General features: G+C 38.0%; 1 protein-coding gene across 4 annotated transcripts in view; it reads right to left on the bottom strand.

Moving 5' to 3' along the window:
* ntm (neurotrimin) overlaps positions 1–25,393 on the bottom strand; it is a 361,132-nt gene that overhangs the window by 103,338 nt on the left and 232,401 nt on the right. For 2 of the 4 annotated variants that reach the window (XM_018692119.2, XM_018692121.2), the window contains exon 2: positions 1,353–1,443. In XM_018692119.2, the coding sequence (XP_018547635.1) occupies positions 1,353–1,443 (91 nt within the window). Of the gene's footprint in view, positions 1–1,352; positions 2,035–25,393 lie in introns of those variants that run through there. The other 2 variants (XM_018692120.2, XM_018692118.2) reach the window with 2 other exon arrangements.

Here is a 25,393-nt window from a genome sequence, read left to right as displayed (position 1 = left end):
CCACCTTACTGATGACCTCCTAGAATCAAAGGAACCCCCCCCCCCAAAAAAAAAAAAAAAAAACACACACACACACACCACACACACCTAACAATTGTTAGCCAGAGATACTGTACAGGACAGATAGTATGTTGTAGTGCTACCAGTGCATGAAAACATCATGTATGTCAGCTTTCAGGATACAAAAGCTTTTAAGAAGATTAGGTTTTATCACATTGTATGCATGGTCATCAGTTTCCTTGAATTACTTATTTCCTAAAAAAAAAAAAAAATCATTTGCATGCAGTCAACTGAAGAAATGAAAGCATTATTTTTTTCTCTTTTTTAAATGATGAAAATATAGGATTTTCAACTATGTGATTTTGTGACTGCATGTCTTTGGAGGTTGTGGATGGGCTGTGTTTACCCAATCACTGGGGGTAATTTTCCTGCTGACCTGACTTTTTTTTTTTTTTAAGACCTCAAGTCCATCACGTGAAATTACTGAAAATGAGTACTAAGACAAAATGTCAAGCACGGTGTCTGGACAGCCTCCAGTACATGTCCCTGACACTTCTTTTCAACTCATTCCAACAGTTCCATCCATACAATGTGAATGCAGTACGCTCCAAAACAACCTTCACCGTCAACTGTTAGCACTGCTCCCATGCCCTCCACCTCCCACACATTGCATCGCACCAACTCTGTATCAAAGAAAATCCATTCATTCAGCCATTGTGATTATTGTGCATGTTACACTGGACATTCCCGACATCACTTGAAAGCAACATAAATCCCCCAATGCCTCGTAAGCCTCTGAGAGCGCAGAGGAGGGGAAAGGTCACAGCAGACAATCTCCCATCTTGAGGAATTGCTAGTCAATCCATTTCTACGACTATGCTATGTACTGTGTGTGTGTGCGCGCGCGCGCGTATTTTTGTTATTTCCACCTGCAACACCCTCCCTCTGTCCTCAGCAGAGACTTTGAGGACTGTCTTCGCTCCATCCCTCCTTCCAGAAAAAAAAAAAAACACATTTTCCCTCCACCTTTAGTTCTGCACCGTCACACAACAATTAAAACCGCTAAGTCTCTCGTTAACAGCTGCTGAAGATTAGCAGAGTATCGCTTCTGAATTGAGTGTTTTCCAGAGACTAATCCTTTAAAATCCCTCCTTTTTTTCAACGGCGGGACATGATAAAACAGACAACACTTAAGTCATGTTTCTGCTCCCCCATACACACACACACACACACACACACACAACTAAATACTTCAGTTACTAAAGCCCGCAGGCATCGCTCAACTTTGGGAATAGAATCCAAAAGCAGCAGCAGCAGCGGGAGAAGGAAAGGAAGGAGGTATGTTAACTCACCTGAGAAAGACCGTCTCTCCTTGTCGGACGGTGATGTTGTCCATCACTTTGTTGTCGGATTGAGAATCCCCTTGGCTGCGGACTGGCAACCCTGCAGGCACAAGAACCAAAATCCTCAGAGAGAGAAGAACTGTGCATTTGTAAAAAGCGATAAAGTATCTCCGGACAGACATCGTCTTCAGCTTCAGAGGTGCAAAAAAAAAAAAAAAAAACAAATCCCACAGCGAGACAATGAGTCGGTTTTCGCCCCGTAAACGCTCCCGTGGAGATTATTTACCCCCAGTTCATTAGTCTTAATCCAAATCTTCTCGCCAGGTATCCGCGGACTGCCGAGGAGGAGACACTCGACCCTATCTGGCTGCACTGTAAAACATGCACTGTTTATTGTTGAAAAAAGGAAAAGAAAAAGTCATTTCTCCTGCTGGCTCGGTGGGTTACAGTGTCCCTGTTTCTTTTAGTTTCAAGTTTTTAAATATGAGTCATAGACAAGCGACAAATCGATCGGTATCTAAACTGTTCGTCAGCAACCTAAATATGTCTAAAAGCAGACGAATTCAAAGATACGAGTCATTTTCAAAAGAAAGCAAAGATGCCAAGTTTGCGATTAGCATCGGCTGCAAATGAGTTGTTTCTCTGCCGCTGCTCTGTTCTCCGAGCACTTTGGGTTCTGTCTAGCTATGTCAGAGGCGGGCAGCTGGGGTAGCGGTGAGAGCAAAATGCGTTCGCATTTACACCAACTACCCTCATGAAGAAAGAAGAAACAACTAATGACTAATTTACATATTTTAGGCAGTGCTGGTAAATCTCTGCTACTCCACGGGGAGTCTACAGTGATTTTATGGATTATTAGAAATTAGCTGTGCTTCTGGTACTGACATAATCACTCACATTGGTCATTTTCTATGTCACTGTATACCAGTTATATTCCTACATCAAGGATCCTGCAAACACATATCTTTAAGATATTATATATTGAACAATATTTTTTTCTATAAAAATTATCAGTTAACAAAAATGCAGTTACCTGCAGACATGCACAGAAGCACCTTGGCATCCAGTTATTTTGTATTACTGGTAAGATAATGTGTTGAGTATTTTCTCAATAAATCATATAAATGTCAGAAATTACTGTTTAAAAAAAATCATAAACCCAAGTTGCTTGTTTTGTCTGTCCAACAAAGCAAAAACAAAAATAATAATAATAGTAATAATAATAATAATAATAATAATATCAATAATCATTTGTATTCCACTGAGCAACCATTAATTAATCAACTAATCTACAACTATAGTTCTTCATCTCAAAGCCTTTAATAGTACACAATAAAAGAAATAACAGAGTGAAAGACAAATTTCATAAAAACATATTCAGTCTGGGGGGTTTTGATCTGTGTTGTTATGTGAACCAGTACAGTCACTGTGACATAAAGTGCAACTTTGCAACTGAAAGATGAAATGTCACATTCCATCTCTTACAACTGAAATGTTGGATTCATATAAGCAATATAATACACCCTTTGTCAAGTCAGTATATTAATGGGTCTTGCCTTATGTGGTCTGGTATAAGCAGTATGGTGGCTAGTAAAGCCCAAATCACACTTCCCACATCCATGTAGGTGCAAGCGTCTGCATAATTTTTGTCATGTGCTTATGTCCATGCATCACTCAAACTGTACAGATTGTACATACAAGCATGTCAGCTGCTGCTGTATGAAACACATCCATGTATGCAAGTACCGAATGTAGTTTACAGAACTGCTTGAGTCTAAATACTTGTCTTCTGTGGTATGTCAGGGATTTAACTGACTGAGTCAGTTTTCTGGCTCCGCATGTGCTACTGTTACTACAATTTAGGATTCACCATCATCACTGTAATTGCCTCAAGTGGCCAAAGTGGCAGCTTTTTTAGCAAGTGCTACATAGTCTCACAACAAAGTACATTGTTTTCAAAACCCTCGCCAACTTACATGAAAAAGAGTATACTTTTTTGTCACTGAAAATGTTCTGACATGAGACAGTAGAAAAAGCACACGGGTAAATAATAAAATCAGTGAGGTCTAAATTTAGCTTACACTACCACAGCCTCCTGGAACATTTGAATAAACCAAAAACATTGTTAATATTGTTAGAAACACTGTGCATTTCCTGCTATGACAAGTAATAATGTCTGCTGTGAAATAGGCCTATCATTGATCTTTTGCAGACAAAAAGGGGGACTGTGCGACCAAACAAGCTCTGTGAAGGCACAGCTTCTTTAGATTTCTAAATGTTATGTCACAGACAATGACCAAAACATTAAAACGTCAATATAATGTGGAAACAGTCATAAATCAAGTAGTGTAAATTATGTGTGGAATAGATAGGTCACTTTAAGTCAGTGCTGTTTTAATGTATTCTGTAGATAAAATATAAAAACGTCTTTATTAGCCGCTTTAATATGAGTAGTAGATAAATCAGAGCATCACTTAAAGTGAGAATTCTGTCAAGAAGCTACACTACATGACCAAAACTGCATTGTTGCAGATTACGCTGCCATTAAGTATCCATAATTAAATCCTTGTTTTATTATTGAGCAACAAATTGCAGTGAAGAAGAAAAGGTGTGCACAGAAATAAACTGGCTACAGTTCTCTCCCTTTGTCTCATTCACACACACCATGCATATATTATTATTCATTTCCAGTTCCTATTCAGTTCATTTTTAGTCTGAACCACTGTGGCTTGTAATAGAAGCAGCTGCCAGCCTGAGGTGAATACGTACAAACATTAGCCAAGTACTCAGTATATATAAGCCTGTGCTTAACAGTTAAAGATTCAAGTTATGATGTCTCCTTATATATCTGTGGGGTGTTTGCTGTCTGTGTGGTGCATCAGTATGGGCTCAAATTCGTAAAGTGACATTATTAGTAATTTTTAAGCTTGTAGTTTTAAACCTGTAATATGAATGAAATGATTTGAGTCCATACGCCAGGGCCTCTCTGGCTGCCACCCAATCAGCGCTTGAACACTAAGAGATCACTGTGACAACCTCTGACAACTCAACACAGCAACACACCAATGTCAGGTAGCAGAAGTAGGTAGGTAGAAAAAAAAAATGATGCACATGGATACATACACCAATATAAACAACAGGTGTAAGCCATTCAACAAAATGGTGTTAAGAAAAAGGAGAAGGAGACAAAATTGTTGCCATGGCAGCACTTGGAAATTGCATAAAAGAACTGAGGTGATGTGAGTATAATTATCTTGCACATTACTCTATCAAATAACCAACCTCCACAGTGAAGTGTGAAGCACATGACCCCGGACATATGAACAAGAAAACTACTGCAATGTAAGGTGCATGCAGATGAAGTAACTATTTTTGAGCCAGTGAGTCACATTCTATGAATAAGTGTGTTGTCCATGCCTATACATTGCCACAATCCATGTGTAACTGACATCAGCCCAAAGGTTTATCCTGGCTAGATGACTAATGTTTGATCAAGTCTGGAAACAAAAGAGATGTCTGCAAATAACTACCATGTCAATTCTAAAAAAAAAAAAAAAAAAAAAAAAAAAACGGGACTATACATGATTTATAGTCTTTATTTTTGCCTTAAAGTGTAAAGGAATGCATAGACTTTAGACATAGAATTGGTTGAGTTTGACCAATTTCCATTACCACTTGTGTTTACCAATGAGTTTTACCAAACTGCAGTTGGCTGAGCTGCAGTTGGCCTGGCTGTACATCACTCCAAAAACAGTCAGCCAATCAGAAGAGAGGCTCAGAGACAAAGACAAAACGTAAAACTAGAGCTCCAGAGAGAAGCCTTAGAGTGGAGATGTAAAACTATGCTGAAACAGTTTTTGGTACTTAAAGCCACATATATATCTTTTTATGGATATCAAAACTTCAAATAAAACACCAGGAAAGGAAAATATGGGACCTTTAAGGGATAAGATGCCACCATAAACCACAATGTTCCAGGTTCAAACCTGGCTGGGAACCTTTGTTACATCTCTCTTTCTCTCTCTCTCTCTCTCTCTCTCTCTCTCCTCTCTCTCTCTCTCTCTCTCTCTCTCGCTCTCTCTCTTCTCATTTCCTGCCAAGATTTTTAAAATGACCTATAAAATACCTCAAAAACTAAAGTGCTATCCATGGCACATGATAATTCTACATGTTCTATTCTTCTATTCATTCTGTGCACTGTTAGGAGAGCTTGAAGCCCAAGCATTTCATTGCCAGCAAAGACTGCCATGCCTGTAATTAGGGCTGAACAATTTATCGAAAGTGAACTGCAATCGCAATTTGAACTTTTTTTTTAGCTGCCTCACAGTTCACACACAGAGCACTGCAGAAGCAACAGAGGGACAGGCTGTAAACTTTACAACCACATCTTGTCTTAAAATGACCAAACCACACAACTAACTGTGGAGTTAGATACTAGATGAAAACGGAGGACAGAGCGACAGCGTGATGCAGGCAGTGTGAGTCACTCTGATTCTCTCCACTCTGGTGTCAGGTGAGAGCTGCATGCTAGTTGTGAGAACAGACACAGCTGAAGCTGAACTACGGGTGACAGTGTCAACAGGCCGGCAAGAGAGATGACTGAGCTGTGACCAAAATGCCAACTTTGTCTGCAGTGTTTCTGCTATATGTAGGCTATTTTGTAGTGGTGGCTCAACCCAGGAAAATTATTGCTGCTGATATTATAAAGTTGCAACACACCCGGAGAAAATGGATGAATGAAGCAGCGCTCTATTAAGTTAGGTTTGTATTTGTGTTTGTATTTGTATTTTTGTAAATCCTGTAGTTTTTATCAGCTGTGTCTGTCTCTACTGGCTCTCTGTGTGCCTGTCAGTCTCCTGTCATTCCCTCTCAGTGTATCAGCATTTGAAAAATCACCACAGTATGGCCGATGTAAAGTTAGCTGCAAAGAAAGAAAGAGAACGTAGTGCTACTGTTTGTTCTGTGAGAATTGTTCTATGGTTCATTATGTGTATGTTCTATAACATTTTTTGTTAGAATAAATACATTTTGTCATTCTCATCCTTGGATTAGTACACAGAGCAGTTAATATTTCAATGATCTCTTTCATGGTAATGCTCCATCACATGTTTTACATATTTTATATAGTGAATCCTGGACTGAAGCTTGACTTTCAAATTATATCGCAAGTCAAATAACAATAGCAATATCTGTCAGAAAAATCACAATTAGATTTTTTCCCAAAATCGTTCAGCCCTACCTGTAATTGTTGTTTTGATAAATAAAGACCTCGATGTGACCTCTTCACATTTTGATTTAAACACGTCTGGTACATTTCAAATTAAAGCGAAAAAAGAACAGAAACACAACCACAGAAATCTGGTGAAAAAAAAAACAAACAAAAACAAAACAAAACAAAAAAAAAACAAAACTGTTCTAAACTTACAGGGGATCGTATGCTCATGTACATTGTAAGAAACTGTTTACATTAACATAAGGTTAAAATGACGAAGGTGTAGATTGTTGGTTTAATCAGACATCAGAATCAGATAATATCTCTGCACCTTCAACTGTAGAAGATCTTTCTATATGTAATATTTTGAGGTGTTCCTTTCCTTTTTTCAATTTCTCCACCTGGTTTTTATCATTGAGACATCTTAACTGTTTTTGCTGAGTAATAGTGTTCAAAGACTGAGATTGTGTTTCCAATGTGATATGAGTCCACTGCCCCTAGAATTAATACCTGTACAAACTTTACATAAAGGTTTATCTTCATTCTTTATTTTTTGCCACTGTGTTAAGCACATGTACACTGGACAGAGCTATCTTTTTAGTCGGGTACTTGTCAGGTATCAACATTGTGACCAGAGTTTACCAAAGGTTGCTTCTTTTTAGCATTAGATAGGTAAAATTGTAAAATTCAATTCAGTTTTATTTGTACAGTACCAACACATGTACTGCACTGACAAAGACATGGTGTTTCTATAGTTGATCCATACTGAAAATGCCTGAAGGAATAAAATATGGAGGGCTGGAGAGGCTGCTTCTCTATAATCACTAAAATTTATGCTTGCTTGGTTTGGCCTAATTAATGTAGGCTCTCTATCTGTCAGCAGTCTCCTAGCAGTCTGCCATGTCCCATCCATATATGACATACAACTACCTTGCTGAAAAAAGTCACAAATGATTCAGTCCTATGCTCACAACTGCTACAGCTCTCACTCATCTAATCCTATCATTCACCAGTGCTTTTCCATACCCAATATATTGCCTCTCAGCACTTTTACCTCAGGTTGTCACACTGCAGGTAATGAAGTCATACAAATTTGAATTACAAGAGCTGCAATTGTAAACATATCACTGGTGAAAATACAATTTGACTTTTTTCCTAATGCTATACCATTTTTATGGTTTGCACATTTTTGTCAACTTAACTGTTATTAACATCTTAATAATCTACTGTATGTACAGGTTGTGGTATCCACATGGCTATAATTACAGTGAGTTTTTATTTGTTTGACTCCCAGTGTGCCAGCTTGTCATTTCTGTCTGTGACTAAAATGCCTCAAGAAGCTCTCCCTGGCCAATAAGTGTCAACATACATAATGGATCTGAATATGACAACCAGCATTAATTACTGGGTGGAATCCAAGGCCTTTCTGACTTCAAAACACACTGTCAACTTATCTCCTATCTGTAAGAGCATCATTTACCAGAAAGCTATCATGTGCCTGTTCAACTGCAGACTCAACACATGAAAATATGTCATATTTGCTTTGCATGAATATTAGATAAATAATATAGATACTATACTGTATCAAATTCCTCTACAGCTCTAAGCAGTATGTTATGAGCTAGAGGAAGTGGGTGTGCTTCAGGCTTGACAGCATCGGAGCTATTTTATAGTCCAGATCTTGAAAAGAGGAGAATGAGATGTCACCATCCAGAACACCGAGCCTCCAGGCAGCACATTCTCAGGAAGCCACCCGGTCACATCTCTTAACTTGCTCAGAGCGCTGCAGCTCATACTCGAGGCTCCACCTCCACAAAGACTATAAATGCCATTGCTCTGCACCTCTCACCATGTCATCTGAATTAAGTTATCACATAAATGAATGAGGGAGGTAAAGCCTCATGTGGTGAGAGCTGATATTCCCCATCTGAGATACTCTATATCCCTGTTTAGATCAAAGCATGTTAAGCTGATAAATAATTGATTGCATGTCATATAAACACATGAATGAAATTATTGTTATAATTTTTCAATTTTGGTGGGAGTAATCAAAAAGTATCTGACATGTGTAATGTGAAAGGGTTCACTCATAGTAATAAACTAGAAGAGAAGCACCACCAGTTCTGCAGGTCCCCTCAGCTATACGGAACATTTTAGCTTCTTTTAGCTCATTGTTTTGGTTTTAAGGCCTGACAAACTTGTTAGAGTCAATATCATCTTTTTAAAAATATTTAAGAAAAGCCATGGCCTATTCCTAACCTTACGGAAGTATTTTTGTTGTCTAAAACTAACAATACATATGCAAATCCCAATCTCTGCAAGTCACAATATAGTTGTTAGTTAAAATTATCCATGCAAATAAATTCCCTCTAAAATGTATGTGGCAGAGCAAATATGTAATCAGTACAATAATAGTGATGAAAATCATGTGTAATCATATTTAGTATGGGGGATGACAGTAACTACAAATGTATTAGTGTTATTGTCATCAGTTATTTGGATTTTAAAGACAGCAATAATAAATAGAGATACAATGCTAAGTGTGTGTATGGTAGCTGTGTCTAAAAGTAATGAAGTAAACACAGACAACAGAGAGAGAAAGACAACAAGGGTAAAAAACAATGCCCCATCTACTTGTTGATGATGATGTCTGACCAAACTAATGGTAATCACACAGGTCTAATTGGATGGTTTGGATTAGAGGACCACAGGGAGAAACTGGGTGAAGGCAGTAAATGGCACTCTCCTTCAGATACTTTCAAGATGTCATTATGTCATTGAGCAAAGTGCTTAACGTCCAGTGAGTCCACTGGAGCAGACTGGAGCAGACTGGACAGCTTGCTGGCATGACCTGGTGTGAATCAGAGTGTAAAAATACATTTACTCAGCACAGCCTCACTTCTCTGCCACGAGGTAAACTGACATTCTGTTGGTGTAGCAGATTTGGGCTCTTTAGAAAACACAAGATTCCCAGTGTGCCTGAAGGCAACAAAAAACCTTTTATCTGTTGTTAATTGGGATGAATGACAAAGTGAAAAAAGACTGACATCAAGTGTATACGTGAGAAAGACTGACAGATGAATGCTGTCATTGTTTAGTGCGCCATAATGTCACCGCTCATCAGCTCTCCATAGGACTGACTTCCTAATCACTGATACCAGTTTAATGACCACTATAAGGCTATCCTCCACACTTGTCAATCAAACTGTTATGGTAAATAAAGGAGGAGAGGATATTGCAGAGTACTTTCAGTAGAGGACAAGTAATGAGTTCAGCAGTCAAACTCATCACTGGAAATCATGAAAATTGCTCAGATTGACCACAAGTGCAGGTTAATTTTCAGCATTCACTAACATTTCTTTGTACAGTAGACATACTACACATATGTGCAGGTGCAGCAAAATGACTGTCAATCTATATCAGTAAGACAGAAACAAATTCCAAAGTTAATGTGCATGAACGCTGATCATTAAGAACTCTTTATATAGCAGTTATTTGGATTTTAAACAAGGGGCTGCGTACAATTGAAGCCCACCAGTCCTCCCGCTGGTGAGTCCGACTGTGAGCATCTGACTCAAAATTACTCAGGTTAATGAAATGTCCTGTTACCATTCTTTACACAGATTATCATTCATTTATCCTGAGGTCCATTTGCCTTTACCAGTCAGAGGTGTTTGTTTTGCTATTGTTTAAAAGCATCACTGTCATACATCAAATATGAAAAGTGTGTTTGCATGTTTGGATCTCAAACCTGTACTATAACTTTCTTTGTATATTACCAATCCATTAGCCTGTAGACATAATTTCACAGTGAAACAAAGCAAGCATGAAGTGAACAGCTAGCCCCTATTTACGCTGGGATAGTTTATGTTGGCACTGGTAGGAAGCTTTTCCCTTTTATATCAAATGCATATTATTTTCAGTTTTTCTGCAGCAGCCTGCTACTTTTTTAATCTTAAGTTGCAATATGATTGTTTTTGATATGTCTATGTTATCATCTCAATCAGATTGCAAATCTCTAAAACAATGAATAAACAGATCAGGAAATATCACCGGGGTACATTAAAATTAGCAGTGAAGTTTGCAACCAGTGTTCTCCCCGCCAAAAAAAATATATATATATATAATTCAAGAAATCAAGTCAAAGCCTAAACTAAGTTACATAAAAATGCTTAGCATTAAGTCTGCGTAACTCAGTGTTGTGATGTGGCTATCCAATCAAAAGCTCACCACATTGTAGCTTGAACTAATAATCTTAGCTCAAGGTGTGTTCAAAGGCATCTCATAGTCTTCATCAGCAGATGGATTTTTCAGTTGTCATGGACATGTCCACTGACTCTCAGTCAGTGATTTTGACCCCTTCCCAGTCAGTACTGTGGCAACAGGGTGTGCCATCTCCACAAGATATGTCTCAGTGCAACTATTAAGTTGGGCTTGAGATCATTATGTTAATCACCTGGCTGTGTTTTTGTATTTCAAGTGAAATTCAGTGACTCTTTGACTCCTACTTATTGTTAGCTGTGTGTTTCAGCCACAAATATCTGCACACACAACCTTGTCTCTAGAAATTACATTATCATATTGATTTTCGCTTTGCAACCTTTTGTTGGGAAACAAGAGCTGTTTTTAGTGGTCGATTGGTGCTGAAAAGAATTATCAATTCATAAATCAGATTTTAGAATTAGACCAAAACATGTGGTTGTGCATCCTGATCATGTTATCACTACCTGTTTGGAAGCTGCAAGTGGAGATGTCCTTCATCTGACTCTTTTGCTCAGCCTGTCTTTACAGGTGCACGCAACACACACACCTGTGTAAATACACCAGCAATTGCTGGTTGTTGGACTGACGGTGGCCAGAAATTTTTAACATATCCCCTAATCCTACAGTCCAGATGGATGGTGGCATGCCACCTGCAGTTCAATTTTAATACAGTAAACATGAAGCATCAACTTCTCACATCCTTCCAGTCACTGTTGCCTTTTTCAAACTTAAACCAAGACACCTTTCTCTAACCTTCACCCAGTGCTGTGTGTGCCTATACAGGAAAAATATGAATCACGCAGCATAATATCTGCTCTAGCATATTATAATGCTAGAGCAGATATTATAGAATGAAAGAAACACATTGGCACTTAGCATTTTATAGATGCATTCAGTATGAACATTTTGCCACTTGGAAGCTACAGTATGTTATAAACAAACATACATAGTCTGCCTTTATGTAAGGCAAACTGATAATTAAGCCCTGTCTGTCTTTTATCCATCTCCTGTCAACCTTTAGACATAGCTCCTCTAAAGAAAATAGTGGATATTTGCTATACATGCTGACTTAATTAGTCTATGATGCTTCAAACAGCAGGATGCTTTCATTTAATGTTTTTTCCTGCAAACCTATCAATTAAGATTTTATATAACACATTTATTTTCAGTGCCACTCTAGTATCATAGCAATGATTCACATACCTAGTGACTGTACTTATAGAACAGGTGCTTTGCAGTCTTCAAATACCATATTATCACAGAGAACTAAATGAGCTGAACACCCCCTAGATGATATTGTCATTGATTGTCTTGACAACAGATGTATGCAGAATGGAAGATGTTTTTAGATCGACTAGAAAGAAATCGACATGTGGTTGATGCTGAGAAAAGTTGTAGGAACAAATCCAATGCAGCATCACATGACAACAAACAGCAGCCCCTCATCAGCTGCAGTAGGTAGTACCTTACACGGTGTAATTCACACTGTAGTTGGGAGCCACAGGCCAGATGTGCATGAAATGGATCACGCTGGTGTTCTGGACAGCGAGTTAAACAGTTATCTCTGCTGGCTCTGCACTGTGATCCCTCTTGATGACTTCCAGATGGTCATCCTCCAGCTTTAAGACTCCCTTTGTCCACAAGGGAAGCTCAGGTAATGAGGTCTTAGTCATTGGCATTAATGAAACATCACTTTGCAGACTGGAGGGTGGATCTCAGTGAAGAAGTCAGCTGGACACCTTGACCTACTGTATGTGATCAAATAGCAAGAATCCTTCTGGAAAAGCTTGATGATTTAAAATGCCTGTTAAATTGTTCACACATTAATCACACATATTACTCCCAGTGTGGAATTAAGCTCACAGTATAATTGGATCTCAAGAGAACTGGTGAGAAAAAAAAAAAAAAAACAAGACAATGTGAATGTATTTTTGTAAGATTTCCCCACTGTACGCAAGTGATTGCACGTCTAAGTAATTGTGCTGGAGGACTTGCAGATGTGCGGACAGGAAGCACTTGACTTGGGGTTTGGGCTCTTAGAGAAAAACAATAATTAAGAGTCAACAAACAGTGGTGATAACAGCTGCGGGAGAGGCAGTGTGGTTGAGTGGCCGTGAAGACGGCTGGTTGTGGTGTGGAAGAGGTTTCCAATTGGCACCGAATCAGAGGACAATCGTGCCTGGAGGCTTGTGCTCTGCTCCACCCCTCATCCACAACACTCACCAAGAGCAAGCATTTGCCAAGATCTTAATCACGGAGGGCTCAAGCAATCAATACCAAAGTGGCCCTTAGGTGTTAGACATCCCTGAGTGGAAGTGACCATTACTTTCCAATAAAGAGATTGATGCTGGTGCAGTTGTCTTCATCGCCCCTTAGCGAAGGCTTCCTGACTGAAAGGCAGGACAAGTGCACACTTGCACTGTCATGTCCCCTGCTATCAGTCCCACCGAACCTCTATGGGAAGATGTAGAAACACATTCCATTCACTGATGCTTTGCCACAGAGGCAGCAGCATTTTCACAAGCATCTCATTTTGTCCTTTGCCTCCATATGAGAGCTGAGTGGGGAAGGGAAATGGATTTGAAGCTATATATCATATGGCCACATATTCATGTAAACATCTAGATATGGTCACTCAGAGCGATGTTGAAGGAATCTGCCCTCAGGCAATGGACTCCCTAATTCACACAGGTCAAAGCAATATTAGGCATAAACGCACAATATGAAGAAAGCACTTTATCTTCAACGTCTTAATAATCTGGAGAGCTGGGGAGCAGCTCAGTAATTATTAATGGCAATGGTGTGGGCTTGTTTGTTTATTCATCTCAGCAGTTTTTTCGAGGGGGAGACACACACTGATACAACAGCTGTTTTAAAAGAGCTACCCCCCTACACACACACACACATTTTGCTTCCCTTGAGTAAAGGCACTTTAATAAACACATTTTTTGCTGCTCTATGGAGTTTTTTCAGTAAAGCTTTATAAAATGTCAGCTTAAGGCAGGAAGGTGCACACATCTAATTATTATGTGGTTATATTCTTTTTGTTGACAAAATCAAGCCTCTACGAGCTTTCCTACGGGAATGGAAAAAGGAGCTTACTGTGACTAATAATACATTAACCAGAGAAATATGCAAAGCCTCGTGGCCACCCAAACTTAGTAACTTTTTTAGGCAGAGGATTTTCATGCATATTCAAGAGGAAAATATCGTTGAAAGGTATGTGGAAAATTACTGCAGGAGCTGTGCCTCAAAAACATTGCAAGTCTCAGTACTGTTAGCATACAGAGCAAGTGCAACAATAATCAATGATATGTTTCATTACAATGTGTAGATATCCTGTTTACTTGACAATGTGGATTGTGCTGCAAAGGATCATGGTTTGGGTGGTTTATAACAAACTGGGTCTTACTGTATTTCGGTAGGTTCAGCTATCATCAGTTATGATAACTTTGAACTCAAAGTGATGGCTGGGAATGAGGAAGACAATAACTTCCACGAGGAAACAGTTTACCTACATTATCTAAACTATTTAGAGACAAAACAAAAGTGAGCATGCCTGAAATGTTGGAAATAATTGCTCATTCCACAGGAAAACTGTGATGGATGTTTATGACAGTTAAGATTACATTTTTTTTATTGTGATTAGAACTATATATTTTTGTAAATTCTAATTACATTTAAATATAAATGTATGTATATTTACAGATTGATTTATATAAATATGAAATATGGTGTGAAATATGATATGACAAATGATTATGTTCTACATTATTACAAATATTGTGGTATACCAGTTATGGAGGTTTCACAGAAGATGGGTTAAATATTGACAAAGACATTTATAATCTTCTTACATCTGAGTGTCTGAGTGTATTTTTCACCACTTTTAGCTGAGATTTATGAAATACTGCCGTGACGCTAGAGCAGTGTGTGGTTTCTGACCTTCACTACAGTTCACATAACAGTGTGCTATTAATGCCTTCCTCCCACATGATATATTTGATTGTTTATCTTCTGCAGCAACACACTTAAGGCCAGGTCACTGTCTCTGGAACATGCTGCCCAGTTGCAGTAGAAATTATGAACGCTAAATGTAATGTACCATCATAACAAAGCAAGATAAATAGACCTAACCTACCTCTTGATCCAATACTGAGTGTGTAATACTTCACAGAAAAACAGCTGCCTTGTTTACTGTTAGATAATGTAACGTCAGCACCGGTAGTCTCATAAAGTCACCTTTGCTTAGTCAAGCATTGGCAGTCAAGCGCAGTGTGTAAATGAAACATGCAGAAACTGCATTTTAAGTCTCTTAAAGTGAATCTGAGAAGGAATAGGAAGAGAAGGAAAAGGGAGATAAAACGGTTGCATGGATGATGCTGCATTTTGATTATTTCCATATCATTTTATCATTTCATTTCATATCATACATATGCAATATCATCCATGTCCTGGAAATGCAGTATCACATTCATGCCATTTTCTCACTTTAAATGCAGTGGCATGATCTGACTGACCTGTCTTATTCAGAAAATCTTCAATACAGTTATAATCAACACTCAGTAATGTGTCATTCTAACCCTAACACAGGAATCATCTCTCTCTCATACCAGCTCTTTTTGGCTAAGATACAGAATCATTACTGCAAAACATCATGAAAATAAAGTCTAATGGATCCTATTTTCAGAGCCCTCTTGTCCCACACATCTCCCTAAAAGAGACAGCTGATGGTAACACCTTATTTGCAATCACAAATCCCAGGTCAACTTGACTCAGCCAAACATTGCTTTACATTATTTACATTGTATGTTCATAACAGATATTACCTTAGGCAACAAGTCTAACCAAACACTGGGTGAAAACACATTGTAATCATAATTTCTCCTCCCAGTGTCACTTTGTTATGACCTTTTTTGACTTTAGTGTGTCAACTTGACGGTTGCAACACTTCTAGGTCTGGGTCATGGTTCTTTTCACCCACGTGGTATGGCTCAGCACTCTGAATTGTCTATTCTGATGCTGCCTTAACAGTTGCAAAGATATTTTTGGTACACTAGTGACAACTAGACAAAACACAAATATGTTTGCCTGAACAGCAGTGACAAACACTGGCTGTACACTGGACGTAAAAAGCAAAAGAAGTGCCAGGTAAGAAACTTGGAATAGGATGATAGTAGGAGCATGGCAGCAGAGAAAGACCACACACCCACTAATCCAGCCACACACACACACAATCTGGACACTTCTAGGTTACCCATCAATTCTTCTCTCTTATCTAAAGATGATACAGCTGCTGTGTTAGTTGCATCTTGTGCCATGGCAGAGGGGTCATTGAGATTAAATGCCAGCCTCAGACCTGCCTTTTGGTTGATGAGGCCTGTCAAAGCAGCAGGAGAGTGAGGGATTGTGCTGAAATAGGAGCACAAGTGTGCCAGATCCCCTCAGCCTGCCAACTGATACTATGGCTTTGTAGTGTGAAGTCATGGCAGATGTTCCTTCAGCACATTAGACTCTTCAATGTTGTTGGACATAGGTGCTCAGAAGGATTAAGTGGTTAATTAAAGTGGAACTCTTCAGGTTAAGGGGCTTTAAATCAACAAGCACCTTTAATCAATTCTTATCTGTGTAATATATTCTCACAACCATTAAGTCTGACTTGCAACCACAAATTGTTGTGCATTTTAAACATCTCTTCCTTTTTTCCTTTAATATATAGAAAAGTGCTGTCTTACATTGACTTTGGCTCAGTTTCGATGGTTACAGTTTAGGTTAAATCAACTGAGTTTACAAACTAGTACATAAAGTATAGTGACTGAAATGGGACATTTAATTCTGTATAAATTAGTACAAAGGCCATAATGGACGTATTATGTCTCTGGCTTTTTGGCTAAACCAAAGCATTTTCATGCATTTAGACAATTTCTGTCAAACCCTTACACAGAATTCCACACTGACATGGTAAAAATAAAACAGCTTAATTCAACAATGACATAAGATTGATTGCATGTTGAAATCTGGGGCACAGTAAACCCCCACACACTCGCACACATTTTGCTGTGTCAGCCAGCTGTCATCACATAACTCCCCCAAACACCCCGAGAAATAATCTTCTTGCTCAGTCGAGCAGTCAAGGGCACACGGACACCTCCTAGACAGTCAAGTCAGAATGCACATATGTAGTGCATTACTTTACTGTGTGTGTGTTTGTGTGTGTGCGCACGCGCAGATAAATTGCCACAGTCAGGAGTGGGCCAACACCAGATATTCATTTTCTACCTTGTGTTAAAACATATAGAGCATCTCATTTGCCAAGAAAGTAAGGGAAACTGACATAGTCATGTCATGACTATAAAAAAGTCAACATCCACATGCTAACATGATACAGCACTGACTGGATAAAAAAGATGGACAGCATGACAGCTCCCCAAAAGTGAAGCTAAAACATTGCCTCCTGGTGGCTGGCCGCAATATAGGTCATATACCCCGCCCCCTCCACGTTAGTGGATGGGATGTGGGCCAAACTAAAAAAATCTAAAATATCCTTCAAATAAATTTTTCCCTAAAGATAGTTCCTGTTCATTTGTGTGTGTTCATTTTTCTGAAGTTTAGTTTTAATTAGTTATTTAACGCTATGAAAATGAGGTGTGGTGTTATGATTGGCAACAGTGATTGACTTGGGATTGGTTGGGCAGGTTTATGGGCAGGAATTCGATACTGAGGCTCCATTTCCCCATCACTACTGTGCAGACTCTGGCTCAAAATGATGTCATCAGCACAATATGGCAGCACTCATATTAATTTGCTTAATTTTTGGCAAGTGGAGATGGGTCGTCCATCATTATTCAGTCATTGGTATACAGTGACAGTGGTAATATGCTGATGAACAAAGCACAGCTGATGCTGATGGGATTGTCATTAGTTTTGTAGGTATTTGGTCATTAAGCACAGTATGGGGTAAATTGCAATCTTGGTCTGATGGTGACACCAGACTAAAAGTCAAAATATCTCAAAGATCACTTTCTGGAGATGGTGCTGGATAGGACTAATGCCCACTTTAATGGTATATTTATATATAGACTGATCACTTGTAAAGTTTTGGGTTTTTTCCAATGTCCAATAAGAAGGTTAGAGTTTCAATTTAAAACAATAACCTTCAAATTAAAACCTGCACATTAATATATGACTCACCAGCTTTGATGACATTTAGATTCTAAAATTGAAAGTGCAGTTTTATTACTACCAGATGTTACCAATGGAGCAGAAACAAGAGAAAGGGCAGTGCCTGGACTGGTGACATTTTCTCTCAAACTAGCCAAAGTTGATTAAAGAAGAGACCAGTTCCTACTGAAGAACTTTCTATAAAAACAGATATGCTCAATGTGAACTGACATCTGTAAAACACATCTGTTTTATGTGTTCCATCTCACATGAAGCTGTATACACAAATGTTTGCAAAAGTTAATATTATCACGCAAAAAATAAATGTATAATAAATGTTCTAAACAATTAGTGACGAGGTCAAGGGTGAAAGCCACAATCAAAATCCAGACAATATTCTGGTATTTTTTATACATTCAAAGGTGCCAGGAAGTAAATATGAAAGACAGTAGGCTTTTACTGGAAAGATAAACAAAACAATAGACTACAGCAATTACCTGATTCACTGCCACTACTGATGATTGGTGGCTTCTCCACTTCTGACACACTATTGTGGTTTATGGTTGGCTACTTTAATGTTTTTGGCCTCTTTAAATGTATTCCCTTTAGTCATCTTTAATGGGTTCTAAATTTATCTGTGTTGTGTGGTGTCCTTGGGTGTTCACACACCATCTGTGTGAAATAAAATAGTTTGCTTCAAATGACATATCATTGAAAAAAAAAAAAAAAGACAAGAAACCAACACCGGCTTATCCAACTGTTACACTTCTACACCTTCCCAGCTTAAATTTATTTATTCACCAAGCGTAAACATGCCATACACTGAAAATGATGCAGTCCTGCTGGAGGCAAGGAGGTAGCAAATGTTATCTTTAATTATTTTACTGTGCTCCATTGAGTTTTTATGGAAGTCCAGATTAGTGATTTTTTTAGATAATAGAATAAAGGAATTTTATAGTACTTCCTGTATGCCTGAGTATAGTTTCTAATTTTGAAAGTGCCACAAAATATAATTCTCCTTATTGCTTAGTCATACTTGAATTGAATATTACAACTAAAATACTGTGTTAAATATGTAAGGTCAAATACATCATCATTTACAATTCCATAATTTTCATTGTAACATTGTAACTGCATGAACTAACCAAAACTCTTTGGACTGGCTTTTCAGCAGGATACATGGCTGTGCAAGAGGAGCTGCAATATATAGTGCCTGAAGTAGAAACCAGGACTACACTGTTTAAAATTCTGGTGATACCTGCACCCACACTGCCATTCCATTTCCCACACCTCTCTGTGTCTGTCCTGGTTGTGCACATTTGAGGTAAAGTTGTGCCCAAACTGAAATTTTCTTGCATCTAGCTTGTGTAACCACATCAGTGTTCTCTCTAGTAGATATGTGTGCTATCTTCAGTAGCATTCCAAACCAGATTTGATTTTGTCTCAGAGGTGTTAATGTCAGTTTACATTATATAATGGACCTACTATGACAACTATAACTGTATATGTATTAAAATCGATTTACTGCCACTATTTTAAATCTATTTTAAGTCTCTATCTTAAAAACATCAGTATTTTACAATGTAGCATCCCTCACCATCCATCACACAAAATCAGTGGTAGCCTTGCAGATTGTTTTGGTGATATTCTGCCATGGTGAATGGAGGTGAATCGAGGATGTTTGAGATGCACAAAACCTGAAAAATGTCATTGTCCTTATGTACTTTTTGGGCCCACTCAGAGATTCTGTGGGGCTAAATTGACCCTGGGCATTTCATATTTCATATCAACATTTCATGTCAATAAAGACCATATAAACACTTCACATACTTTTTCCTTTTTTATTTTTATTTTTTAGCAAATAGTACCTTTCCTAACTCCTCTAGAAAGAACCATCTCCTTTGGAGCTTTTCTGGGTGCTAACCAGATTTGATACCACCCATATCATATGATATACCAAATGATATGCCAAAATATCTATCATGTTGTACAACACTGGAAGTGGTTTGTGCAGTTTCTTTATAGCGGTTTTAGCAGCTTGAAAAAAACTTGGGTAAATTGCCCACACCTGTTTTTTTATCTTAGGATTCAGTATAATGTTTGGCTTACTGTAATTTTTAAACTGGTCATTTTGCCTTGAACACTCTGTGACGGTTAAAAGAAAAGCTAAAACAAGCCAGAAGGACTACATTCCGATTTTGCAGCACATGATTTACATCCAGTGTCAATGTATTTCATATAGCAGACAGTAGGAACATGAAGGTCAGGGTAGTGGACGAGCAAGTAGTACAGCTGATTTTAATGTAAACATTTTCTCATATGGTTATTGTCTAATTATGAAAAATAATCTAATGTTTATACACATATATATAAACATTATATGTATATATTTTACAGTGATTAAAGCAAAAAGTTACCAGTTTGAGAGATAGCTAAAGATTGATAGTCTAACAAATTCTTCTCAAATTAATGAGGAGGAAAATAAAGCAGAACCAAACTCTGCTGCATTTTTCTAATAACCCACACAATCTCCTGACACTTACAAGCTTTTATTTATTCATTTTACATCATTGCAATTTGGTGAAATTAACCATGATTATTACCTTGCAGTAACTTTCTGTAGATTTGAAGGCGACTTGGCGGCCTTAAATTATGTGGTAGGAAATGTTCTGCAGCAAAAGGCCACAGCAACGCCTCCTCTTTAGCTCTCCTCCACAGTGGAGCATAGAATGCTTGGCTTTAACGAGCTCCAACTGTAACATTTGCCGCTTCCACTTAAAGGGACTTGTCATCAAAGATATTCTCCCAGACAATTTGGAAACAAAACATATCTCAGCATTATCGCTCCCTAAACAAAATGTGGCGACAGTAATTATTCTGTTTCATTTGCATCCCCTTTCCAGCTTTCTTACTATTTACAGATTGCTTATGACATGCACACACACACACACACACACGCACACGTTCAATCCCAAATAATTACAGTGGAGGTTGTTACAAAATTGCCATTCTGCAAAGAAAACAAAGTAATAGCAACCAGTTTGATCAAATTTCCGCTGTATGTATTATGTTGATGCATGTATAGCACCAGCTCCATTTTTTCCTCTAATAACACAGATTTTTCAAATGTTGTTCACTGACAGTGTGTGGGAGGATACTTCTAACTGCCATAATTTAGCTGATATATATATATATATATATATATATATATATATATATATATAGAGAGAGAGAGAGAGAGGAGGAGATAGAGAATAGCTCACGAAAAGAAAAAAAAAAGAACTAACCCATCTAACCCATGATGAAATGGTAAAATGATTACACCCTGTGATTGGCAGTACTGTTAAACACAGACATCAGCCCAGCAACATCCTTACAAACAGTGTGAGACCTTAAAAAGGACAGATATGCATGTAGGCCTGATAAATTGTGGGGCTTCTACTACAGCATGTAATTAAATTCTTCCAGTGCAAAATAAAGATAAGGATTCCATTAGCCCCTTAAAACATTCTGGGATAATGGATTTTTGTGGTTGATGGAGCACCTCATGTGGGACAGGTGGGATTTACTCCCAGGCTTGACTCGGCAGCGTGGCAGGCAGGCAGCCACTGCACCCAACCACAGGAGCCAGTGACGACATTTGATGCACCATTGGCACCAGAGGCAAATGAGATTACAGCAGGGGGAATGGAATTGACTCTCTCCTTGACAGATTTACAGATCCCCACTGGATAGAATACAGGCGAAAAGGCTGTAAAACCCATCATCTGTGGGGTGAATTACACATGGCTTGGAACAACTTGTTTGGTTTAGGAAATCCACACACCAGCCTCTTTTGATTTACCTGCACTCCCACCCATTCACCCCCGTTACGCCTCGCCTATCCTCCTGGAAGTGTGCAAGGGTGACAGTGTTTTGCTGCGGCTGTGATTCAGGGATCTCTTCTTTTCATCAGTTTGTGCAGAGCTGTCCTTGGCCTTTGATCTATTAGTTGCTTACAATAGAATAATTTCACACTGTATTAATAACTGTACATCACAAGACTTGTAAGAACTTTGATTTCTCTGTCGGTCAAACAGATACAATCCAAATATAAGCATCTAAGACCACTGGTGTCTCTTGGTCCCTAAGCAATAACATGTGGAGGTCAAATATAGCTGCACAGTCGATTTCACAGTAAAAATGTCTCCACTTTGGGAATTCTGAGACAAACTATAAAGACTCTATATTAAGTATTTAACCATCTTTCAGCTCATGTTGCAGTCAATCCATCACCATGATCTGTTATATTGGTACACACATGCACAATGTTAGTTTCCAAAGGTAGAGTGTGTGTATTAAAACTATCAAATGCGTCTATTTAGAGAAGAAACGCCAGAACTGAAAAATTACAGTCCCACTTTCTTCACACAAATTACTTCAGCTACATTTACAGCCCAGTCAGTGCAGATCATAAAAAGTCAAGAAGTTGTATAGTAACAGATTTGTGGTTATGGAGTAATAAGTCTTTAATCGGCTCTACACATTAGAAGTCAGTGACTGGATGAAAAGCACTGATCTCAAACCTATGCTACCATGATGATTACCAAAATAACACAATTTGAACAGCAGTGTGAAGCATGTTTATTACCTTGATCGTTTGATAAAAGGAAAAGAAAGCCAGATTAATTCAATTAACGGTGCAAAATATGAAAGAAACTCCATCATAAAAAATGCAGGAATCATCCTGGAGTGTATAATTCACAACATTAATTCAAATATGTTTTGCCTCAGTTTGTTCAAGCAATCTGAATGTTTAAATGAGTGAGGTTTTTCATCAAAGATACTTGGAGGTTGATATGGAGGAAGCAGCAGCAGTAGTAATCAACAAAACAATGACAGATTGTTGTCAATTTCAATGACTATGGGAAACATTATGATTCATAGAATGCATAATTCATATACATATGCTCATTACAATTATATTCTAATCAACTGTCCTTGATTCGAGAGATTTCCAACAAAGGCCCACATGCTTTCTGAAAAGGTTTCTCGCCTAAACAAATTCTCAGATGTGAAAGAACAATATCTTTATCATCACAGAAACAACTAATTAAAAGCAATGCAACTGGCAACTCTACATGGCTGAAGTCAGTGTAGTTATATTTTCAAGTCAGTGTAAATATCTTAAATATCTTACATTTACTAAACAATGTAACAGTCTGATTTGTTTTCAGGATGGGTTGGATTATGTAGTGCTTACTATGAAAGATAATTTCACTTAAGAAAAAAAAATCTTGTTTGTCATTAGAGATTAAGCATCCTTTTTTGTTGTTCCTTACCAACTTACATACCAGCGTAGTTGGTTTGCACATTTAAATTTGTTCAACAGTGCTCATCATGGTTCAGCTTCATTTGAATAATATAATTAACAGAACTATACAGTCTCCCCTTTGTAGGGGAGAACTCAAAGTCTTGGCCTGCTGGTGGCAATAGATAAAAAAATCAATTGATCACCACAGTTATCAGGACAATGAATTTTTGAACACGATTTCATGGCAATCCATCCAATGTTTTCTCAAAACCAAAACTGCCAACCTTATGGTAGCGCAAAAGTCAGAGGATCACCAGAGTCATCACGGTTCAACAAATAGTGACCATGGATGTCTGTGCAAAATATCATCTCAGTACATCCAGCATCTGCTTTGGCCAGAAATGATCATGTCTTCCCTATGTCAAGAAGCCAAGAACAACAATAACATCAATCTTGTAATTATTATTATTATTATTTTTGACACTGTAAGAAGAATTTTTCCTTTAGGTTAAAACAAATAATGTTTTTTTTTTTTTTTTTTTGAAGATCTCCAGTAGCTGGACATTTATTTTAGTATATTTTCACTGGGAAAAAAAATGTGTTAAATTCAACAAGAAATATTGTTTTTAAAACATCTCACTCAGCTCGGATATGTTTCACCAACCTAGCTGACCTCTGATCCTGTGTACCAAAGAGAACTAAAGCATTGGGGGAGATCCAGTCATAACAGTCATCTTGTTTGTTTACAGTTACCTTATGCACAATGTTTTAGTGATTTTTAAAATGTCATAAGTGGCCACTAACAAATAAACAGCTAAATTTTCCATAAAAGCACAATAAATGGAAGTTTTTTGTTCACATAGGTTAAAAGCAAAGCACATTAAAAGTTCAGAAATCAAGCATTTCACTTATCAGCAGACTTGAAACAATAGGAAAAATATACCTCTCAGCACTCTCAAACCGCCAGAGTACCTTCCTGCAGTTAAACACATAATTACTGGTACATCAGCTAAGCTGCTTGTCATTACCTCATTGATCCCGGGCTCTCTAGCTGAACACAAACTTAATATTTCACCTCCATCCCTGAATGGATGAACCACAGAGCTGTCAGCTGTTTGCAATCACATCTCATCTGAAGACATTTACACATAAACAATAGATGATTGCTTAGCAATAGCTGTATTAAAGAACAATCTAACCTTTGAATAAAGAAAGCAGATGGTGCATAATTAGATGGTTTGCATTGACAGATGAAATGAAACTAAACTCTCAGACAGCAGTTTAGGTAGATGGAGGTAAGCATTGCACTCTTGCATTGCAATTCTTGCTGAGAATTGTTTTGAAGTGTTCTTATGAATGGCTAACTATTAGTCGATCTATAAAACATCTGTAAATGTATTTTTTTATTTTTTTCAATTAATAAAATCTTAAATAGGGGCTTATAAGCCTTTATAAATAAAATACAATTAAAATATATTTGTATCACCTTGACAACTAGATATCATGGTGTGAGTAAACCATACAAATGATGTAACTAATTACATTAGGTTTGCCAAATTACATTTGGTTTGGCAAACTGAATAGCAGAGACGGAGCTGCAGCCTGAGATTTGTGGTGTATCATAACATTCATTTAAATGGGTCTAACATTTGGGAAAGAAAAGAGACTTTGTCACCATTCATATGCTCAATTATTAAATGCAGATTGTGACAATTTCCCTCAAGAAATGGTCCATTTCAGGTGTTGAAGGGAAAGAGCTAAAAGCAGTAAAGGGGCATTAGTCTTAGAAATAAGGCCAAGCTAATGAGGGTTAGTCAAATATCACTGCAAGCCCCAATGAAAGACCTTGGTGTGATGTTTGAAGGTGCAACCTTCCCCTGGGATGTTTCTGTCAAATATACTGTGGGGATGGAGATGGAAAATGAGGTTGCCATCATTGGGATGAATTAGGCCACCTTAAACATGAATTACAAATTAGGGAAGAAATTGTCTCAAACTTGACCTGCAGGGAGGACTCAGTATATCAGGTTCCACACAGAACCTGAATCATAACACACAACCTGTCGACCTATGCCAAGTTATATACACATGTTGGATGCTGCAGTTTGTGGTGCCGTTGAT

Source organism: Lates calcarifer, linkage group LG20 (genome assembly GCF_001640805.2).
Source record: "Lates calcarifer isolate ASB-BC8 linkage group LG20, TLL_Latcal_v3, whole genome shotgun sequence".
NCBI lineage: Eukaryota > Metazoa > Chordata > Actinopteri > Centropomidae > Lates > Lates calcarifer.
Note: the sequence above shows the minus strand (reverse complement) of the source record. Positions and strands in the feature narration are given on the sequence as shown.